The sequence below is a fragment of the Mya arenaria genome, chromosome 13 (assembly GCF_026914265.1).
Source record: "Mya arenaria isolate MELC-2E11 chromosome 13, ASM2691426v1".
Classification (NCBI taxonomy): domain Eukaryota; kingdom Metazoa; phylum Mollusca; class Bivalvia; order Myida; family Myidae; genus Mya; species Mya arenaria.
The window spans coordinates 69,279,103-69,295,994 of record NC_069134.1 but is presented as its reverse complement, the minus strand read 5'-3'; the positions used below and the strand labels follow the sequence as shown (position 1 = coordinate 69,295,994).

The window sequence follows — 16,892 nt, the reverse complement described above, 5'->3', positions numbered from 1 at the left end:
AGAGTTTATCTGAATTTGTAAGAACAAGTGAAAAACCTAAAGCGACTTATTTTTTTTATAAAAGTGTAACCTTTCACTAGGCGAGTTTAAAATGTGGAGTTTAAAAGCAAGTTTGTATTTTAGGTATTCCAGTATTCACAAAGTCACGATTTAAGGAAAACTCCGATCTTATTTTTTCGCTTAAAAGGTTGCTATGACGTCAATGCGATTAAAGATGCAGTGGTAGTTTCGATTCTAAAAATATCGGGTATATATACCAGCTCCATTGATAAAATGCTGCATCATTTATGAAATAAACTCACAGCTAATCAGTGTGCGCTTAGTTTCATCGCCAGTGCAAACAATTCATGATAAACAATGTTTCAATTAGGAGTTTGAATGACAGGAGTTTGGTAGTTTGCGTCTAACCACAGTTAAATACCCCCATCGCTTACTTCAGTCGAAATAAGCTATTATTTGAGCTGAAAATTCTCTTTCATTAAGTTAAAGAACCACTTTATTATAATTAATCTTAATTATGTGCATCACCTTAACCAGTCTGTTTACCATACTGCAACATAATTGCGTTATAAACATACATATTTTGATATCCCATACAACAATACTATAATGTATATTCCCTACTGATATAATACAAAATGAATGGGGGATTTTCGCATTTACAACACACTTGGCATATAAAAAAATAATTCCATGTGTTAAGACAATGTACTTATGTAGAATGCTTAATAAACGTCTGTTCTGTTCGGTTCCGTTCTTTTTTGTTCTGTCCTTAATTCAGAGCAGGGCTTTTAGATTGTAATTGCGATTTCATTGTAATACCTTAATTGTAAAAACCAGCACAATACAAGTCAGACGTCTTGCTTCGCATACACTTTGAATGATTGTTTTTAATATATTTTGGGACGATAAGGCAGAATCTGATATGTACGAATACAGCACGATTTATATGTAGAAACAACATTGGTATTTTTAAGAGGTCATGAACCCATTTTGGGGCTCGTACCGGCGACCGACGAGGTGAGTTGCGGGCATGAATCACTCCATCGTCTATAAATACCATACCCAATGGTTCTAGTTATTATATAATTATACATGTCGGACCATTTAATGCACCCCATTTCATTCGGGTCGACCCAAGTTGAGCGCATTTATTTTCTATACTGATCCCTCGCTCCTTAAACTGTCATGGTATCTATGATGTAAGCATAAATAGTTCACTTTCCCATACGCAAACTAGAGTCTACAATTACAGAAAAAATTCACAAACATTTCCCTCGTAAGATGATGCGTATTAAGTATTACTTGATTAGCTTATTATGACAGTGCAAGTTTAATTTCCAGTTCTGAAGACTTCAAATAAGGCATTTACGTTACAATAATATATGGAAATTTTATGTGTATCTTAATAACTTCTTTATAATCTGATAGACATGCAAATGTTAATACAAGCTGCATTTTGTATTTATAAACATCTGATTGTATCGTATCTAACACTGGATATCTGAAGTAATTTAAATTCAAATACTTGAAATATTTTAAACAGAAAAAAGCTATTGTTTAATTTTTAATCAGCGATTGATTAGTTTTATAGCTCGACTCAAATGTACCTAATCGACACTGTTGACATGACTCGAGTCTTGTTAGCTATTATTTATATAAACTACATGCTTAGTAATACCAGACATTGTACAGCGATGTGAACGCTACATGATAGTTTCTCAAAATACTGAAACCGCACTGTTTACTTCAGTATTTATACTGTGCTATATTTAGGCGCCAGAAAACATAACTTTACCCAACATACTGTAGAAAACTTCCGGTTATTCATTCTTGTTACTCATCAACAAGGAAATTATTGTTACAGCAATAGTATAAGTACAACACTTTAAAAGTTTAATAATTTGTACTTAAAGAAAAACTTTATCAATGGTTGTGTAAGAATGTAAAATGAACTAAAACTGTAATATATGTGAATAAATCATTACATGGTAATAAGTTATAACCACCAGTTGAATGGCTTGAGAAGAAAGATATTTTTGTTAACCATACCAGCGGTAGAGCGGACATTGAAAATAGTAATTGACCTTGAACCCTTGACTTGACCTTGAACCCGTCTTGACCTTGGACCCTTGACCTGACATTGAACCCTTGACTTCACTTTGGACCCTCGATTTTGACATAGTATCCTTGACTTGACCTTGAACCCTTGACTTGACTTTGAACCATTGACTTGACCTTGAACCATTGACTTGACATTGGACCCTTGACTTGACCTTGAACCCTTCACCTACAGCAGAAGCATGCTCTGTGCATGTCGTCCCAAAATGTTGAATGTGCTAATATCTAGAGTAAAGGAATGGACACGAACTCAAGAATCGTAAGATACCAACTTTTGACCTATGTATGGCGAGTACGGATTGGTCAGTTGTGTGTAATTGATGATGGAACTCTAACTGCTGACCTCTTAGTTCGACCTTGACCTTAAATTGACGCAGCTGTGAACATTTAGGCCAAATTACTGGGAGAAAAAACCCCCGTAGGACTGGAGATGTTTTGGATGTGACACACATACGCTTACTTTTGACCACTTTGAGAACGTGTATGACCTTGTATTGGTAATAACAGACTTTCTAGCACGTGTCACCATTATCGACACCACGTGACCGTAAAATGACTAGACACGTGCGCCAATAAATTCCAGTCCTCCAGAACTGTTTTGTTGTATTTTCAAAGTGGCCGCATCCTTCACCAGCGTTCACATTTGCCTAGGTTTAGCGTTTTACATGCCAATTATGAGGTTGACACGCCATTGTTCACCTTCTCAACCTGTTTTGTATCAGGTTATGCAAATTATTTGGTGAAATAGAATACTTATTGTTTAGAATTATTTACACCAGACCCATATATGACCATTATATAGACTTCAAGCACCAAAGTTTAGTTCTTATTCTTGGTGAATTTTCGGGGCTGAAAATGCGCCTTCCTAAACCTACTCCTTTGATCGCATACAGCATATTCAAACACTTTCAACAATCAAAACATGAAACAGCTCTTTGTACTTTTCTCATTTCTCATTCATGAAAACATGCTTTTAAGTATGAATTTCATAAGAATGGTGATTTGGCAAGTGGAGATTTGACATGTATTTCCTTATGATACACAAAATCATGACGTCTGCGGTTAATATGTTTGCGCATGTCAATTATGGAGAGTTAATTATTATTTGTCAATTATAATTCATATTTCATTTTCATATTCCTTCTCCTTCTTCTTGTATACCTCCACCACAACCAACACCATCACTAGCAGCAGCAACAGCAGCAACATCAGCAGCAGCAGCAGCAGCAGCAGCAACAGCAACAAGAAAAACAAAAATATTAACAACACCATCCTTACCATCCCAGCATCATCTTAATGTCATCTTCATGTCATCATCATCATCATCATCATCATCATCATCATCATCATCTCTCAGAACCGGCTCCTACTCCTACTCCTTCCTCTTTTTAACCCATCGGAAGTGATTTCAAGCCAGCCTTTGCTATATAAAAGTTATGAAATTGATATCAGTGGAAGTTTCGTCGAGTAGCGACCCAGATGCAGAAGTCAAGTACGTTACAAGTAGTGAGCCATAGCGAATGCATTCAGCTTATACCACCGACGCAAAAAATGTCAGCTGACGGTTTAACATTTATTGTATTGCTTAATATACGTTTTTTATGTTTCTATTGATTGTAAATATACGCTGAACGTCCCATTATTGCCCGCGGTTGTAATGTTTACTTCTAACTTAACTCATCATGTTTATCAAAGCTTGTGAAATGTTCGTTTAAATTGAAATTGGGGGGGGGGGGGGGGGGGGGGGAACTGGCTAACTGCGTCTTGAGTTAAGATTTAAGTAAATATCGTATGAATTTCGTTGTTTAAAAGCCAGTCATTTAATAGCGTAAATTAGGAAAACATTAAATTTAGTTGTGTATCTTAAATTCTCTGTGCAAGGAGGGTCTGTTTCATCATATTTAATAAAAAAAATCAGCTTTGGAAATACTACAATCTGAGATGTCTCGCCGTTTAAATAGATCTGATTTTGAAGCATCATCAAGACAGTTCTTCATACATTGTCCTATTATAGTTTTAAAAAAACGTGTTCAGCCTTGCGCCATACTGAAGGTCTTATTTCGAATGATCATTTGAAGAGTCGTCTGCGCATTTTCCGAGAATAGCTAAATGACGTTTTCAGCTTTGTGCCATCTTTGAATTATCATTTGAACAGTCTTCTGCGCATTTTCCAAGTAAAGCTAAATGGTATTGTCAGCCTTATGCCATCCTAAAGATCTAATTTTTAATTAACATTAAAACAGTCATCAATAAATGACTTTGTCAGCATTGAGCCATCCTTAAGATCTAATTTTGAATTAACATTAAAACAGTCGTCAGCGCATTTTCCAACTAAAGCTAAATGACATGATCAACCTTGCGCCATTGTTAGATCTTATTAAACAGTTTCCTCACATTTTCCGATTATAGCTGAAATATGCTGAAAGAAAGTTGACTTATAACTTATTTCTGGAACATCCAGCAATAACATTATCAACTATTTCGACCTTGATTCCATATATGTCCATAATAGGCGCCGACCCTACCCTTTATATACCCTGTTGAATAATAAGTAATGAATATAAGGTCCATACATAAAGCTTATACAATTGAAATACAAATAAAAAAGCGTACCTACTCTTCCAGTTTTTGAACAATATGTAACCTTTACCATACACAAAAATGGCATTATTATCGTACAACTAAATTATACAAATGTAAGGTATGCATTAATAGGTTCGAGCCAGAAGTCGAACTTATTGTTTCGTGGGTAGGCAACCTGATCGCCACTAAATAATCATGACATAAATCTAGATCTATATCTCGTTTGTCCATGTTAAATGAAAGGTCAAGCACGCATATTACAGAAGAACGAACTGGTTGGAATTGGTCAGAGATTCTGTGTATGGTTCCCGACCTCAGCATCCGAACCAACTCAACCACACTCCACTGAAATAGCGCAGCAGACGGAAGTTATCTTCTGCACCTATGTATTCATTAAAGGGGAAATTATGATTCCAACAGGTGAATATAATTATTGAGAGTAATAAAATCATTATGTTGGTCATAAAAACACTGTAAAACCATGAAGTCATTACAGAAAGTTTTTTTTTCAGTAACAGTTGTAATTCAAAATAAAAAATCGATCCCTGTCAAACGTTTGTCTGTTTAAGGGCCTCCGGACCCTAACTTCACGACTACACGTGTTCCTTAAATTAATAGGCCCCTATCAATTAAACATAGTGACCGTGTCATGTCAGAAACAATGAACGTAGTAATATTGAGTGTAACAAGTGTGCTTACATAAAAATGCATTTTTTAAAGAGAATCTGGCCCCAATTTCTCGATACTTCTTAAGCTTAACAGGCTTAAGTAGCTTATTTTTCTATTGATTGTGATTATCATAATGATAATTCCTGTCTAAAGTATAAAAAAACTCTTAAAGAAGTTTATATTATGCAATTTATAGAACACCAAAAATAGTGAGCTTAGCTTAATCCAGCTATAAGGGAAGTTTCGAGAAATCGGGGCCAGGGTTTTATGAAGTTCACATACTCGTACTACCGAAATATTGCATGATGGTCATCTTGAAAGTAAAAGTCTCCAAAGTTTCCGAAGCATCAGTATTGCCAGTATTGACGCTATGATATAGTGTTTAGAGAAAGAAGTAGGGGCGGCCATGAGGATTTGACTTTAGAGGGACGCACTTTAGGGGCACACCTTGCATGGGGCGTACGCTTCATTCCATAGGAATCTCCAAATATTTCTTTAACCTTGATGGGTTTTTGGGTCTCCCCAAATAATTAGTTTAGACATTTCTGGTCTAAGTTGGTGCATTTTGTATATTTTAGTTAAATATTACCGTTTAAAACCTTGAAATGTATTGATTTTACCAACATAACTTCCCATCTTATTAACCGACGCTGTATTAAACATGTATAAAGTATGTTGTAACGAATGTTACCATGGAAATTAAAGGTAGTTGTTGTTGTTATTGTTGTTGTTGGCGTCCCAGCACGGTTTTAATTGAACTTGAGAGCGCGCTAAAATTTTGAAACAGTCATAAATATCAGATTGATATTTTTACTTCGGTCCTGAAACTGAGAAATATTATTGTTATTTCACTAACACATCTCTATAATTAACCGGAGCGAATATATTTAATTGTTTGTTTTTCCTTCCCGAGTTCAAATGTTACATAACCAGCTTGAACTCACGTTTTATCGCCACTCGAAACAACGTGCGACACTGAATCATTGGTGTACAGTGATATTGTCAACAGTTACACAATACCCAACGTGCTAATGTTAACAGGTTCGCTAAAGTGGCATTGCACCATCGTAGCTCCTCCTGTCGCTAAGTATGTCTTCGATCCTTAAAGAAATGCAAGAATATCTCACGTACGATTATTTTTGAGTCGAAACTGGTTCTGAAGTTGTTCAGGGAGCGAGGTACGGGAAAAATCGTGAAAACTTTCCTTAATTATTTTTTTTCCTAGAAAAATAGCATACATTATTTTGATGGAAATTTTCCACACAGAGCTTATACAGTTTTGAAGAAATGCTTTATCTATTAAACCCAGAAACATGTTTTTCCTACCATACACGTTCCTGTCTTATATTTTACTGTCCGTCTGTCTTTTTTGTCATTAAGTCTTAGATGGAGTTAATACAATCAAAGCTATAGGTGGCTATACACTTCAAAGGTGTTCTCGAACATTCTGGAAAACTTCACAGTTTACTTCATCGCCCTAATTCCTGGTCATGCTGGCCTCACAATTAAACTGTTTCTACCAATGTGATATATATCGGTGTAAAACATCTGCAAACTGTTAACGAAACTTTAGATCTGGTTCCAAATTCTGGAACAATTTTGAGCCCCTTATGACCGGATCAAGCTCAGCTCACTATTTTTGTTTTGGTATTGATGTTATTTGACTATTGACTTTGTTGATACAGGTCTAATAAAAAGTATCTGTTCTATTCTGTTCGGTATAGCTTGTGTTGTAATATCATTTTGAAGAGATCCTAGTCTTCTTTTTGGTAATCACGATAAACCAATCTCCATCCAGTAAAACCAGGTTTAAGTAATTTGGCTTGCTGAAGCAGGATACCTTAGTTTGTTAGGCTTAAGACCTTTCCAGAAATCGGGGCCTGTGTATTATACTGGAATAAGTAAAGAGGACAAAATAATAAAAATATAACAGTTTATTTGCTCAAAATAACATTTTACCCGGTTGCCCGGATTTTGCTCAAATATGGCTCCATGAATACAATAATATCACCAGGAAATGGTACACTATTTTCATACGAATGTCTAAACAAACATGGCATCTTCTAATGAAATGAATGAATGGCAGTGAATTATACATGATTGTATTTCGTTGTCTAAATTAATTCGTTGTTAAATGTTCATCATCGATTTCTGATAGAATGATATTAAAGTAAATGGCACAAGTGTTTACAAATTCAAAGTTTTGACTAGCATAGCACTTAGTTATTGAAGAAAACAAGAAATATGAAAGATAACAGAGGCGAGTGTAACACTGCGCCATTGTAACGGAAGTAACAAATATATATATCAACTTCAATCTATAAGAAACAGGTAAGCAAAAATTGGAACTCGAAGCAACTAATAAATAAATACAATTTACAATCATAGTACATTCTCAAAATGTCCACACTATTTCAAACTAAATTACAAGTCTGTGGCTGCTGTGTATTTTATCCAAGAATAAAATATTTCATTGCATGACTGCTAAGATCTTTGCTAAGAATTTCTGGTTAAATATGGAATATTTATAACTAATCTATAAGAGTATAGTAATTAAGACTTACTGCACGTGGAAGGTGCTCCCACGTGCAATTTAGTCATGCGACCTAAAAGGTCTACAGAGAAACTTCGCCACGAGTCACAAAGATGTTTTGAACACATTCAATTGCACATAGATTCAATATGGTGATTTAAAAATATTCATAAGGCTGCTTAATTAAGCAACTGTTTAGGCACGGTTATCATAATAAAGTTGTTAAGCACTTTGTAAGTTAAAGCTATAGAAAATAACTATATTAAACATACAAAAATATATCAAATTTAAAGCAAATATAGTTGGTAGCACTTTTCTTCCTTAGCTAAGCGCAGTCGCTGTTTTGATTAAAATTTTATATAAAATTATACACTTTATAATAAAACATTACACCATTCTGTATAAAATACTTTCCGGTGTTTAAACTTGCAAAACAAAAAAAAAAATAATCAATAATATCAATGTAACAATGAATATGAAAACCAGATGTAACAATTAATCTTGCGACCAGTAACAAAAACAAAAAAACAACAGAAATGAAAGCAGAGTTTTAACCAACGAAATGGCTGCCTTTGAAACAACTTTTACAACAAGTCGTCCTTTAATAATTATATCAACACGTCTGCTTCCATTTCTCATCGCTTGGTCTCAATACATAAACCATGTATCGTATTTGAACGAATATCTACACCTCAGAGCACCCGCCTAAACTGTATGCCAACATGGGGCGACCAGCACCGCTTAGTTGACCTACCAAGGCCAAGGTGAAGCCATCTCTGACAAAACCTGAACCCGTCTTTATGCAAAAATCGCGCATAAAAAATAATCATATTCAATACAACGCGCAGACTAAAGAACTATTCAACACAACATTTTACAAAATGTTGGTCTAAATATAAATAGTCTCCTTCATTTAAAAACTAGGATCAGTGTTCCTATCAAAAGAGTTCACCAACGTAACAAGCACCGGTTGGGCTTCCGATCAGATCACAGTAGCTGAAACGCTTTTACAGTCTTTCATATGTGGCGTTTCATGTGGAGTGACAGATGATCGCTGCGTGAAAACGCTCGCTCACAGAGATGGCACTGGAACGGCCGATCGCCGGTGTGCTTCCGGAAGTGACGCGTTAGTTCGTCCGATCGCGCGAACTTCCATCCGCATCCTTTCCACGTGCAACAGTAGGGCTTTTCTCCTGTGTGCGTGCGCAGATGTGCCTTGAGGTGAGAGCTCTTAGTGTAGGTCTTGCTACATCCGGGATGCGTACAAGTATGCGTAGTCTGGCGTTTGCGGCCCCACGTGCGACGCCCGCGCTTCTTCGGTTGCACGACTGTTGGGTCCATAATGCTTTGCGGTAAGGTGAGCATGTCGACGAATTGTCGCGGCGACGTCGGTGGGGTAATCATGTTAGGCGGAAGTTGCGTAATGTGTCCGTGCATCGCCTGTTGCGCAAGAAGGAACTGTTGATAATGCTGCTGTTGTTGATAACTTAGACCCGCATGGGGGATGGATCCCGCCAACCGCATTTGTGGGTGCGTCATTGCCTGTGACATGTGCGACATTGCGGGTAAGCATTTGCCGTGGTACATTTCGTGCGCCTTGGAGTTTGGAATGTTCATTGAGTACGACATATGGGTTTGCTGCGGAGACACTGGCGCGCACGAGTGATGAATAGAAGACGGCACGGAGGCGTTAACATTAAACGATGCGCACGAGCTGCTCGAGTATTCTTGCTTTACTTGTTTATTAAAGTCCATTTTATTCGATTCCACTTCGGGACATAGTGAAGGCATAGTATCCATATTACCACTATTACAACTGTCATACTTAATATCAGGTATGTCCAAGAAACTTGAGGAAAAGTCTGGGAGGCCTTCAACAAGGCCGGGTTCCTGCTTGATTTTACAACTCATTTCATCTTGATACATCGACATGTTATTGTCCACAGTATTTGACAAAATGAAGTCCAGATCTAGTAAATCATCGTACAGTTCCTGATTGACTCCTGCTGGCGCCGGTGATCCTGTGCAGGCACTTCCGGGGCTGCTGCACGAGTAATTTGATATCGGGGATTCAGGGGTCTGCGCCGGTGACAAGGGGCTGCCCAGCTGGTCCACACAGTGGTTGTTGCTGTGGATATACCGCTCAATCTCGCTCCAACTCTGCAAAAATAAAATATAAAACTATGACTACACACGAACATCTGAAGTACCAGCAAGATCTGTCTGATGCGCTGATTACATTAAGCGCGCAAAAGATGCGAGTAACTAGACTGTAACGCGATATAGTCCATTTCAATTGGAGGGGTGATCAGAAATGTTTTAAAACAAAACTGGTATTTGTTTGAAGATAATTAAAGTTGCAAAGTGATCAATGGCTTGCTGTTTATTTATTTTTTAGTCAATGTTCTTATTAGTCTAGAAGTTTAATTGGTTGATCACGTTTACCTTTATAATACCTTCTTCGAAATGAATGCAAATAACATAACGATACACTTATATTTTTAAGAAAAAATGAACATTTAAAAAATCGTTCAAGTATCCACTTCGACGTTAAAAATCAAGAAATCAAGTTAAAACTACTATCAAAGTTCAATAAAGTTTTAAAAGCGTTTAATAAAGTTTTAAGAATGCAATTCAGAGTCGGACTCTGTTTAAACTGCGGAATTGCTTTCGTATGCAAGCTTTATGTTAACAGTTGAAATAATGTACAATATTATTTTAAAGTAAGTAAATCACCAATGTTGACCATAATCAGTCGCTTAACTTAAGTGAAAGTAGAAATTTATCTTACCTCGGCCATCTCTTGATATTCGTGTCCAAGACTGTCTAACATAATTTATTTCTCAAGATATTATCTAATGTATAATAACTATTTGCATGTAGGATCACAAAATTGTACAAGTGTCCGTTCGGAATGCAATTCCAATACAATTTGAGTACTGTATGAAATGTACTTACTGTTATGAGTGTACATGTAATGAGCGGTTCAGCCAATCGCCTCCTGTGGCTATTTATAAGTTGGTATATAAACTGCGCTGCGTATCGTATGTACATCAGTCGAGCGGTTTATGTGAGAGAAGCTAGAACGTTAGAGAAAATTAGAAAATACCTAACGATTACTCATTGTTTCATGAGAAAGCATATCATGACGTGTTGTATTTACTAGAATAGCTTATTTACCAAAAATATTATACTGATGCAATTCACAAATTAAACCGCCAGGCTATTAAATTTTCAAATAGCCACCGAACTATCCCATATTAAATAGGGTATTTACGTTTAAGGTTACCAAAATATAAGGTTAATTCAATAAAAAAGCGTAAGAATGATTTATTTCTCACGAGCTTTAACATGTTACGGTCATCATTATCATCATATTTTTAATTTATTTATTACAATTATTATTAGTAGTAGTAGTAGTATTTCTATCGGCTGCGTTAAATTACAACATAACAAGTTCTACATAACATCAACAGTCTTTAGTAAGAGACTTAATGTGTGAAGTTAATGTAGATAACTAAAGAACTAAACAAATTACACGAATATTTCGGGAATAAATAAAATAAAGTTCAATTTTTAACACCCCCCCCCCCCCCTCCCGTCCCCTCCCCTCCCCTCCCCTCCCCCCTCGACCACTGAAAAACTAATAATTTATAAATAGGCATACTTGAAGCTGAAACGAAATTTGTTTGCAAGACACATCCTTAAGAGTTACATTATAGATACATTACATGTTTTCAAAACCCCATCACCTAAAGAGAAGTTATATAGATACATTTAATTACATTGGTATTTGTTTTCTTCTGTTGTCGACGCCATTCATTATTGTTGTCTATTTCTTGTGTATTTGATAACACGATGAGTCAAGGGAAACAACCGGTAAATTCTTTGCTGTTAAGAAGCTAGCAATGTCAAAGGTTCTTTCCCCTAGGTAAATGTTTAGTCAGAAATGTAAGCAATAGAAAACAACTGAATATATCTGATGATTTCAAGAGATTAACAAGTAAAACAAAACAAAAACAGTTTTACTGTTGTAAACAGTTGAATAACAATTTGATATGTTTCACTGTTTTGAAAGTTTAGCCTGCTCTCACAACCAAAATCAAACGTCAGCGTGAACAGAGCGAGCATACAGTTTAAACGACGATATTTCTGATACAACTGTACATGCTCGCATGCAATCTTCTGCAAAACTACAATAAACTGTCTTTTCATGTCCTTTTACTGCAAATAATGAACCGAAAATTGTTTGTTTAACGTAATATTTCAATATATATCACCTCATGAAAACACCAAAAGTAAATATAGAGTTTGGTGCTCACTCAATGAAATATATTTGGTTTTTACTCTGAAACAGTTTCAGAGTTGCACAGCCACAAATAGTTTTTTTTTTCGATCACGTTAGTAATATCAGTTTCAATAATGCTTAAAATATAAAAAAAATCAACTTTATTGACGTTAATTGGAAAATTGCAACATTTTGGAGACGTCATTTTTAACCCGGCACAATGAACGCTGCTTATGATGATAGTTCTATATGCATATGGGAAGTGTTTGTTACTTCTTTATATAATTGCAAGGCTCTTAAGTGCCTGTAATATAAATAAAAACGGTTCCAGGGTCTGGTGTTAGGGGCGAAACTACCAAGCAATGACGTTTCCAGGCTCTGGTGTTTTGGGCGAAGCTACCATGCAGTGACGGTTCCAGAATCTGCTGTAAGGGGCGAAGCTATCATGCAGTGACGGTCCCAGGATCTGCTGTTAGGGGCGAAACTACCATGCAGTGACGGTTCCAGGATCTGTTGTTAGGGGCGAAACTACCATGCAGTGACAGTCCCAGGATCTGCTGTTAGGGGCGAAGCTACCATGCAGCGACGGTTCCAGGATCAAGTGTTAGGGGCGAAGCTACCACGCAGTGACGGTCCCAGGATTTGGTGTTTTGGGCGAAGCTACCATGCAGTGACGATTCCAGGATCTGGTGTCAGGGGAGAAACTACCATGAAGTGACGGACCCAGGATCTGTTGTTAGGTGCGAAACTACCATGCAGGTACTATTCCAGGATCTGGTGTCAGGGGCGAAACTACCATTCAGTGACGCTCCCAGGATCTGTTGTTAGGGGCGAAACTACCATGCAGTGACGATTCCAGGATCTGGTGTCAGGGGCGAAACTACCATGTAGTGACGCTCCCAGGATCTGTTGTTAGGTGCCAAACTTCAAGCAGTGACGGTTTCAAGATCCGGTGTCACTACCATGAAGTGACGGTTCCAGGATCAGGTGTTAGGGGCGAACCTACCATGCAGCGACGGTTCCAGGATCAGGTGTTAGGGGCGAAGCTACCATGCAGCGACAGTTCCAGGATCAGGTGTTAGGGGCGAAACTACCATGCAGTGACGGTTCCAGGATCAGGTGTTAGGAGCGAAGCTACCATGCAGCGACGGTTCCAGGATCAAGTGTTAGGGGCGAAGCTACCATGCAGCGACGGTTCCAGGATCAGGTGTTAGGGGCGAAGCTACCATGCAGTGACGGTTCCAGGATCAGGTGTTAGGGGTGAAACTACCATGCATTGACGGTTCAAGGATCAGGTGTTAGGGGCGAAGCTACCATGCAGTGACACTTCCAGGATCTGGTGTTAGGGGCGAAACTACCATGCATTGACGGTTCCAGGATCAGGTGTTAGGGGCGAAACTACCACGCAGTGATGGTTATAGGATCTGGTGTTTTGGGCGAACCTACCACACAGTGACGGTTCCAGGATCTGGTGTTAGGGGCGAAACTACCACGCAGCGACGGTTCAAGGATCAGGTATTAGGGGCGAAACTACCATGCAGTGACGGTTCCAGGATCAGGTGTTAGGGGCGATGCTACCATGCATTGACGGTTCCAGGATCAGGTGTTAGGGGCGAAGCTACCAAGCAGTGACGGTTCCAGGATCAGGTGTTAGGGGCGAAACTGCCATGCATTGACGGTTCCAGGATCAGGTGATAGGGGCGAAGCTACCACGCAGTGACGGTTCCAGGATCTGGTGTTAGGGGCGAAACTACCACGCAGCGACGGTTCCAGGATCTGGTGCTAGGGGCGAAGCTACCATGCAGCGACGGTCCCAGGATCAGGTGTTAGGGGCGAAACTACCACGCAGTGACGGTTCCAGGATCAGGTGTTAGGGGCGAAACTACCATGCAGTGACGGTTCCAGGATCAGGTGTTAGGAGCGAAGCTACCATGCAGCGACGGTTCCAGGATCAGGTGTTAGGGGCGAAACTACCATGCAGCGACGGTTCCAGGATCAAGTGTTAGGGGCGAAGCTACCATGCAGCGACGGTTCCAGGATCAGGTGTTAGGGGCGAAGCTACCATGCAGTGACGGTTCCAGGATCAGGTGTTAGGGGTGAAACTACCACGCAGTGATGGTTATAGGATCTGGTGTTTTGGGCGAACCTACCACGCAGTGACGGTTCCAGGATCTGGTGTTAGGGGCGAAACTACCACGCAGCGACGGTTCAAGGATCAGGTATTAGGGGCGAAGCTACCAAGCAGTGACGGTTCCAGGATCATGTGTTAGGGGCGATGCTACCATGCAGTGACGGTTCCAGGATCAGGTGTTAGGGGCGAAACTGCCATGCATTGACGGTTCCAGGATCAGGTGATAGGGGCGAAGCTACCACGCAGTGACGGTTCCAGGATCTGGTGTTAGGCGCGAAGCTACCACGCAGCGACGGTTCCAGGATCTGGTGTTAGGGGCGAAGCTACCATGCAGCGACGGTTCCAGGATCAGGTGTTAGGGGCGAAACTACCATGCAGTGACGGTTCCAGGATCAGGTGTTAGGGGCGAAGCTACCATGCAGCGACGGTTCCAGGATCAGGTGTTAGGGGCGAAGCTACCATGCAGCGACGGTTCCAGGATCAGGTGTTAGGGGCGAAACTACCATGCAGTGACGGTTCCAGGATCAGGTGTTAGGGGCGAAGCTACCATGCAGTGACGGTTCAAGGATCAGGTGTTAGGGGCGAAACTACCATGCAGCGACGGTTCCAGGATCAGATGTTAGGGGCAAAGCTACCATGCAGCGACGGTTCCAGGATCAGGTGTTAGGGGCGAAGCTACCATGCATTGACGGTTCCAGGATCAGGTATTAGGGGCGAAACTACCATGCAGTGACGGTTCCAGGATCAGGTGTTAGGGGCGAAACTACCATGCAGTGACAATTCTAGGATCTGGTGTTAGGGGCGAAACTACCATGCATTGACGGTTCCAGGATCAGGTGTTAGGGGCGAAACTACCACGCAGTGATGGTTATAGGATCTGGTGTTTTGGGCGAACCTACCACGCAGTGACGGTTCCAGGATCTGGTGTTAGGGGCGAAACTACCACGCAGCGACGGTTCCAGGATCTGGTGTTAGGGGCGATGCTACCATGCAGTGACGGTTCCAGGATCAGGTGTTAGGGGCGATGCTACCATGCAGTGACGGTTCCAGGATCAGGTGTTAGGGGCGAAGCTACCAAGCAGTGACGGTTCCAGGATCAGGTGTTAGGGGCGATGCTACCATGCAGTGACGGTTCCAGGATCAGGTGTTAGGGGCGATGCTACCATGCAGTGACGGTTCCAGGATCAGGTGTTAGGGGCGAAGCTACCAAGCAGTGACGGTTTCAGATTCAGGTGTTAGGGGCGAAACTACCATGCAGTGACGGTTCCAGGATCAGGTGTTAGGGGCGAAGCTACCACGCAGTGACGGTTCCAGGATCTGGTGTTAGGCGCGAAGCTACCACGCAGTGACGGTTCAAGGATCAGGTGTTAGGGGCGAACCGACCAACGTTTCAAGGATCTGGTCCTAGGAGCGAAATTACCATGCAGTGACGATTCCAGGATCTGGTGTTAGGGACGAAACTACCATGCAGTGACGCTTCAAGGATCAGGTGTTAAGGGCGAAACTACCATGCAGTGACGGTTCCAGGATCAGGTATTAGGGGCGAAGCTACCACGCAGCGACGGTTCCAGGATCAGGTGTTATGGGCGAAACTACCGTGCAGTGACTGTTCTAGGATCTGGTGTTAGGGGCGAAACTACCATGCAGCGACGGTTCCAGGATCTGGTGTTAGGGGCAAAACTACCATGCAGTGACGGTTCCAGGATCTGGTGTTAGGGGCGAAACTACCATGCAGTGACTGTTCTAGGATCTGGTGTTAGGGGCGAAACTACCATGCAGCGACTGTTCTAGGATCTGGTGTTAGGGGCGAAACTACCATGCAGTGACTGTTCTAGGATCTGGTGTTAGGGGCGAAACTACCATGCAGTGACTGTTCTAGGATCTGGTGTTAGGGGCAAAACTACCATGCAGTGACTGTTCTAGGATCTGGTGTTAGGGACGAAACTACCATGCAGTGACTGTTCCAGGATCTGGTGTTAGGGGCGAAACTACCATGCAGCGACGGTTCCAGGATCTGGTGTTAGGGGCAAAACTACCATGCAGTGACGGTTCCAGGATCTGGTGTTAGGGGCGAAACTACCATGCAGCGACGGTTCCAGGATCTGGTGTTAGGGGCGAAACCACCATGCAGCGACGGTTCCAGGATCAGGTATTAGGGGCGAAACTACCATGCAGTGACGGTTCCAGGATCTGGTGTTAGGGGCGAAACTACCATGCAGCGACGGTTCCAGGATCTGGTGTTAGGGGCGAAACTACCGTGAAGCGACGATTCCAGGATCTGGTGTTAGGGGCGAAACTACCATGCAGCGACGGTTCCAGGATCTGGTGTTAGGGGCGAAACTACCATGCAGCGACGGTTCCAGGATGTGCTGTAAAGGGCGTAACAACCAAATCAGAAACAAATATTTTGCTCAATAGAAAGAACATGTATGAGGATTTAAGGATACCATTCTTACTGCAAGCTTCACTGTGTTGCTGTCGCTCAGTTCATTCTTAAACACCAATCAGTCATAAGCTTCAAACATTTAAAACGCAATTAAAACGATAGAAAGCTACCTCGACCCTAC

The 16,892-nt window shown here is 40.6% G+C and overlaps 1 protein-coding gene across 1 annotated transcript; it reads right to left on the bottom strand.

Annotated features, from left to right (window-relative positions):
- Positions 1–7,292: 7,292 nt before the first annotated feature.
- Positions 7,293–10,837, bottom strand: LOC128214874 (Krueppel-like factor 4). Its single transcript, XM_052921577.1, has 2 exons — positions 10,698–10,837; positions 7,293–10,066 (listed from the first exon to the last, which is right to left on the bottom strand). Exons 1-2 carry the CDS (start codon positions 10,737–10,739, stop codon positions 8,924–8,926), a joined length of 1,185 nt encoding a protein of 394 aa, XP_052777537.1. The 5' UTR covers positions 10,740–10,837; the 3' UTR covers positions 7,293–8,923.
- Between the last annotated feature and the right edge of the window lie 6,055 nt (positions 10,838–16,892).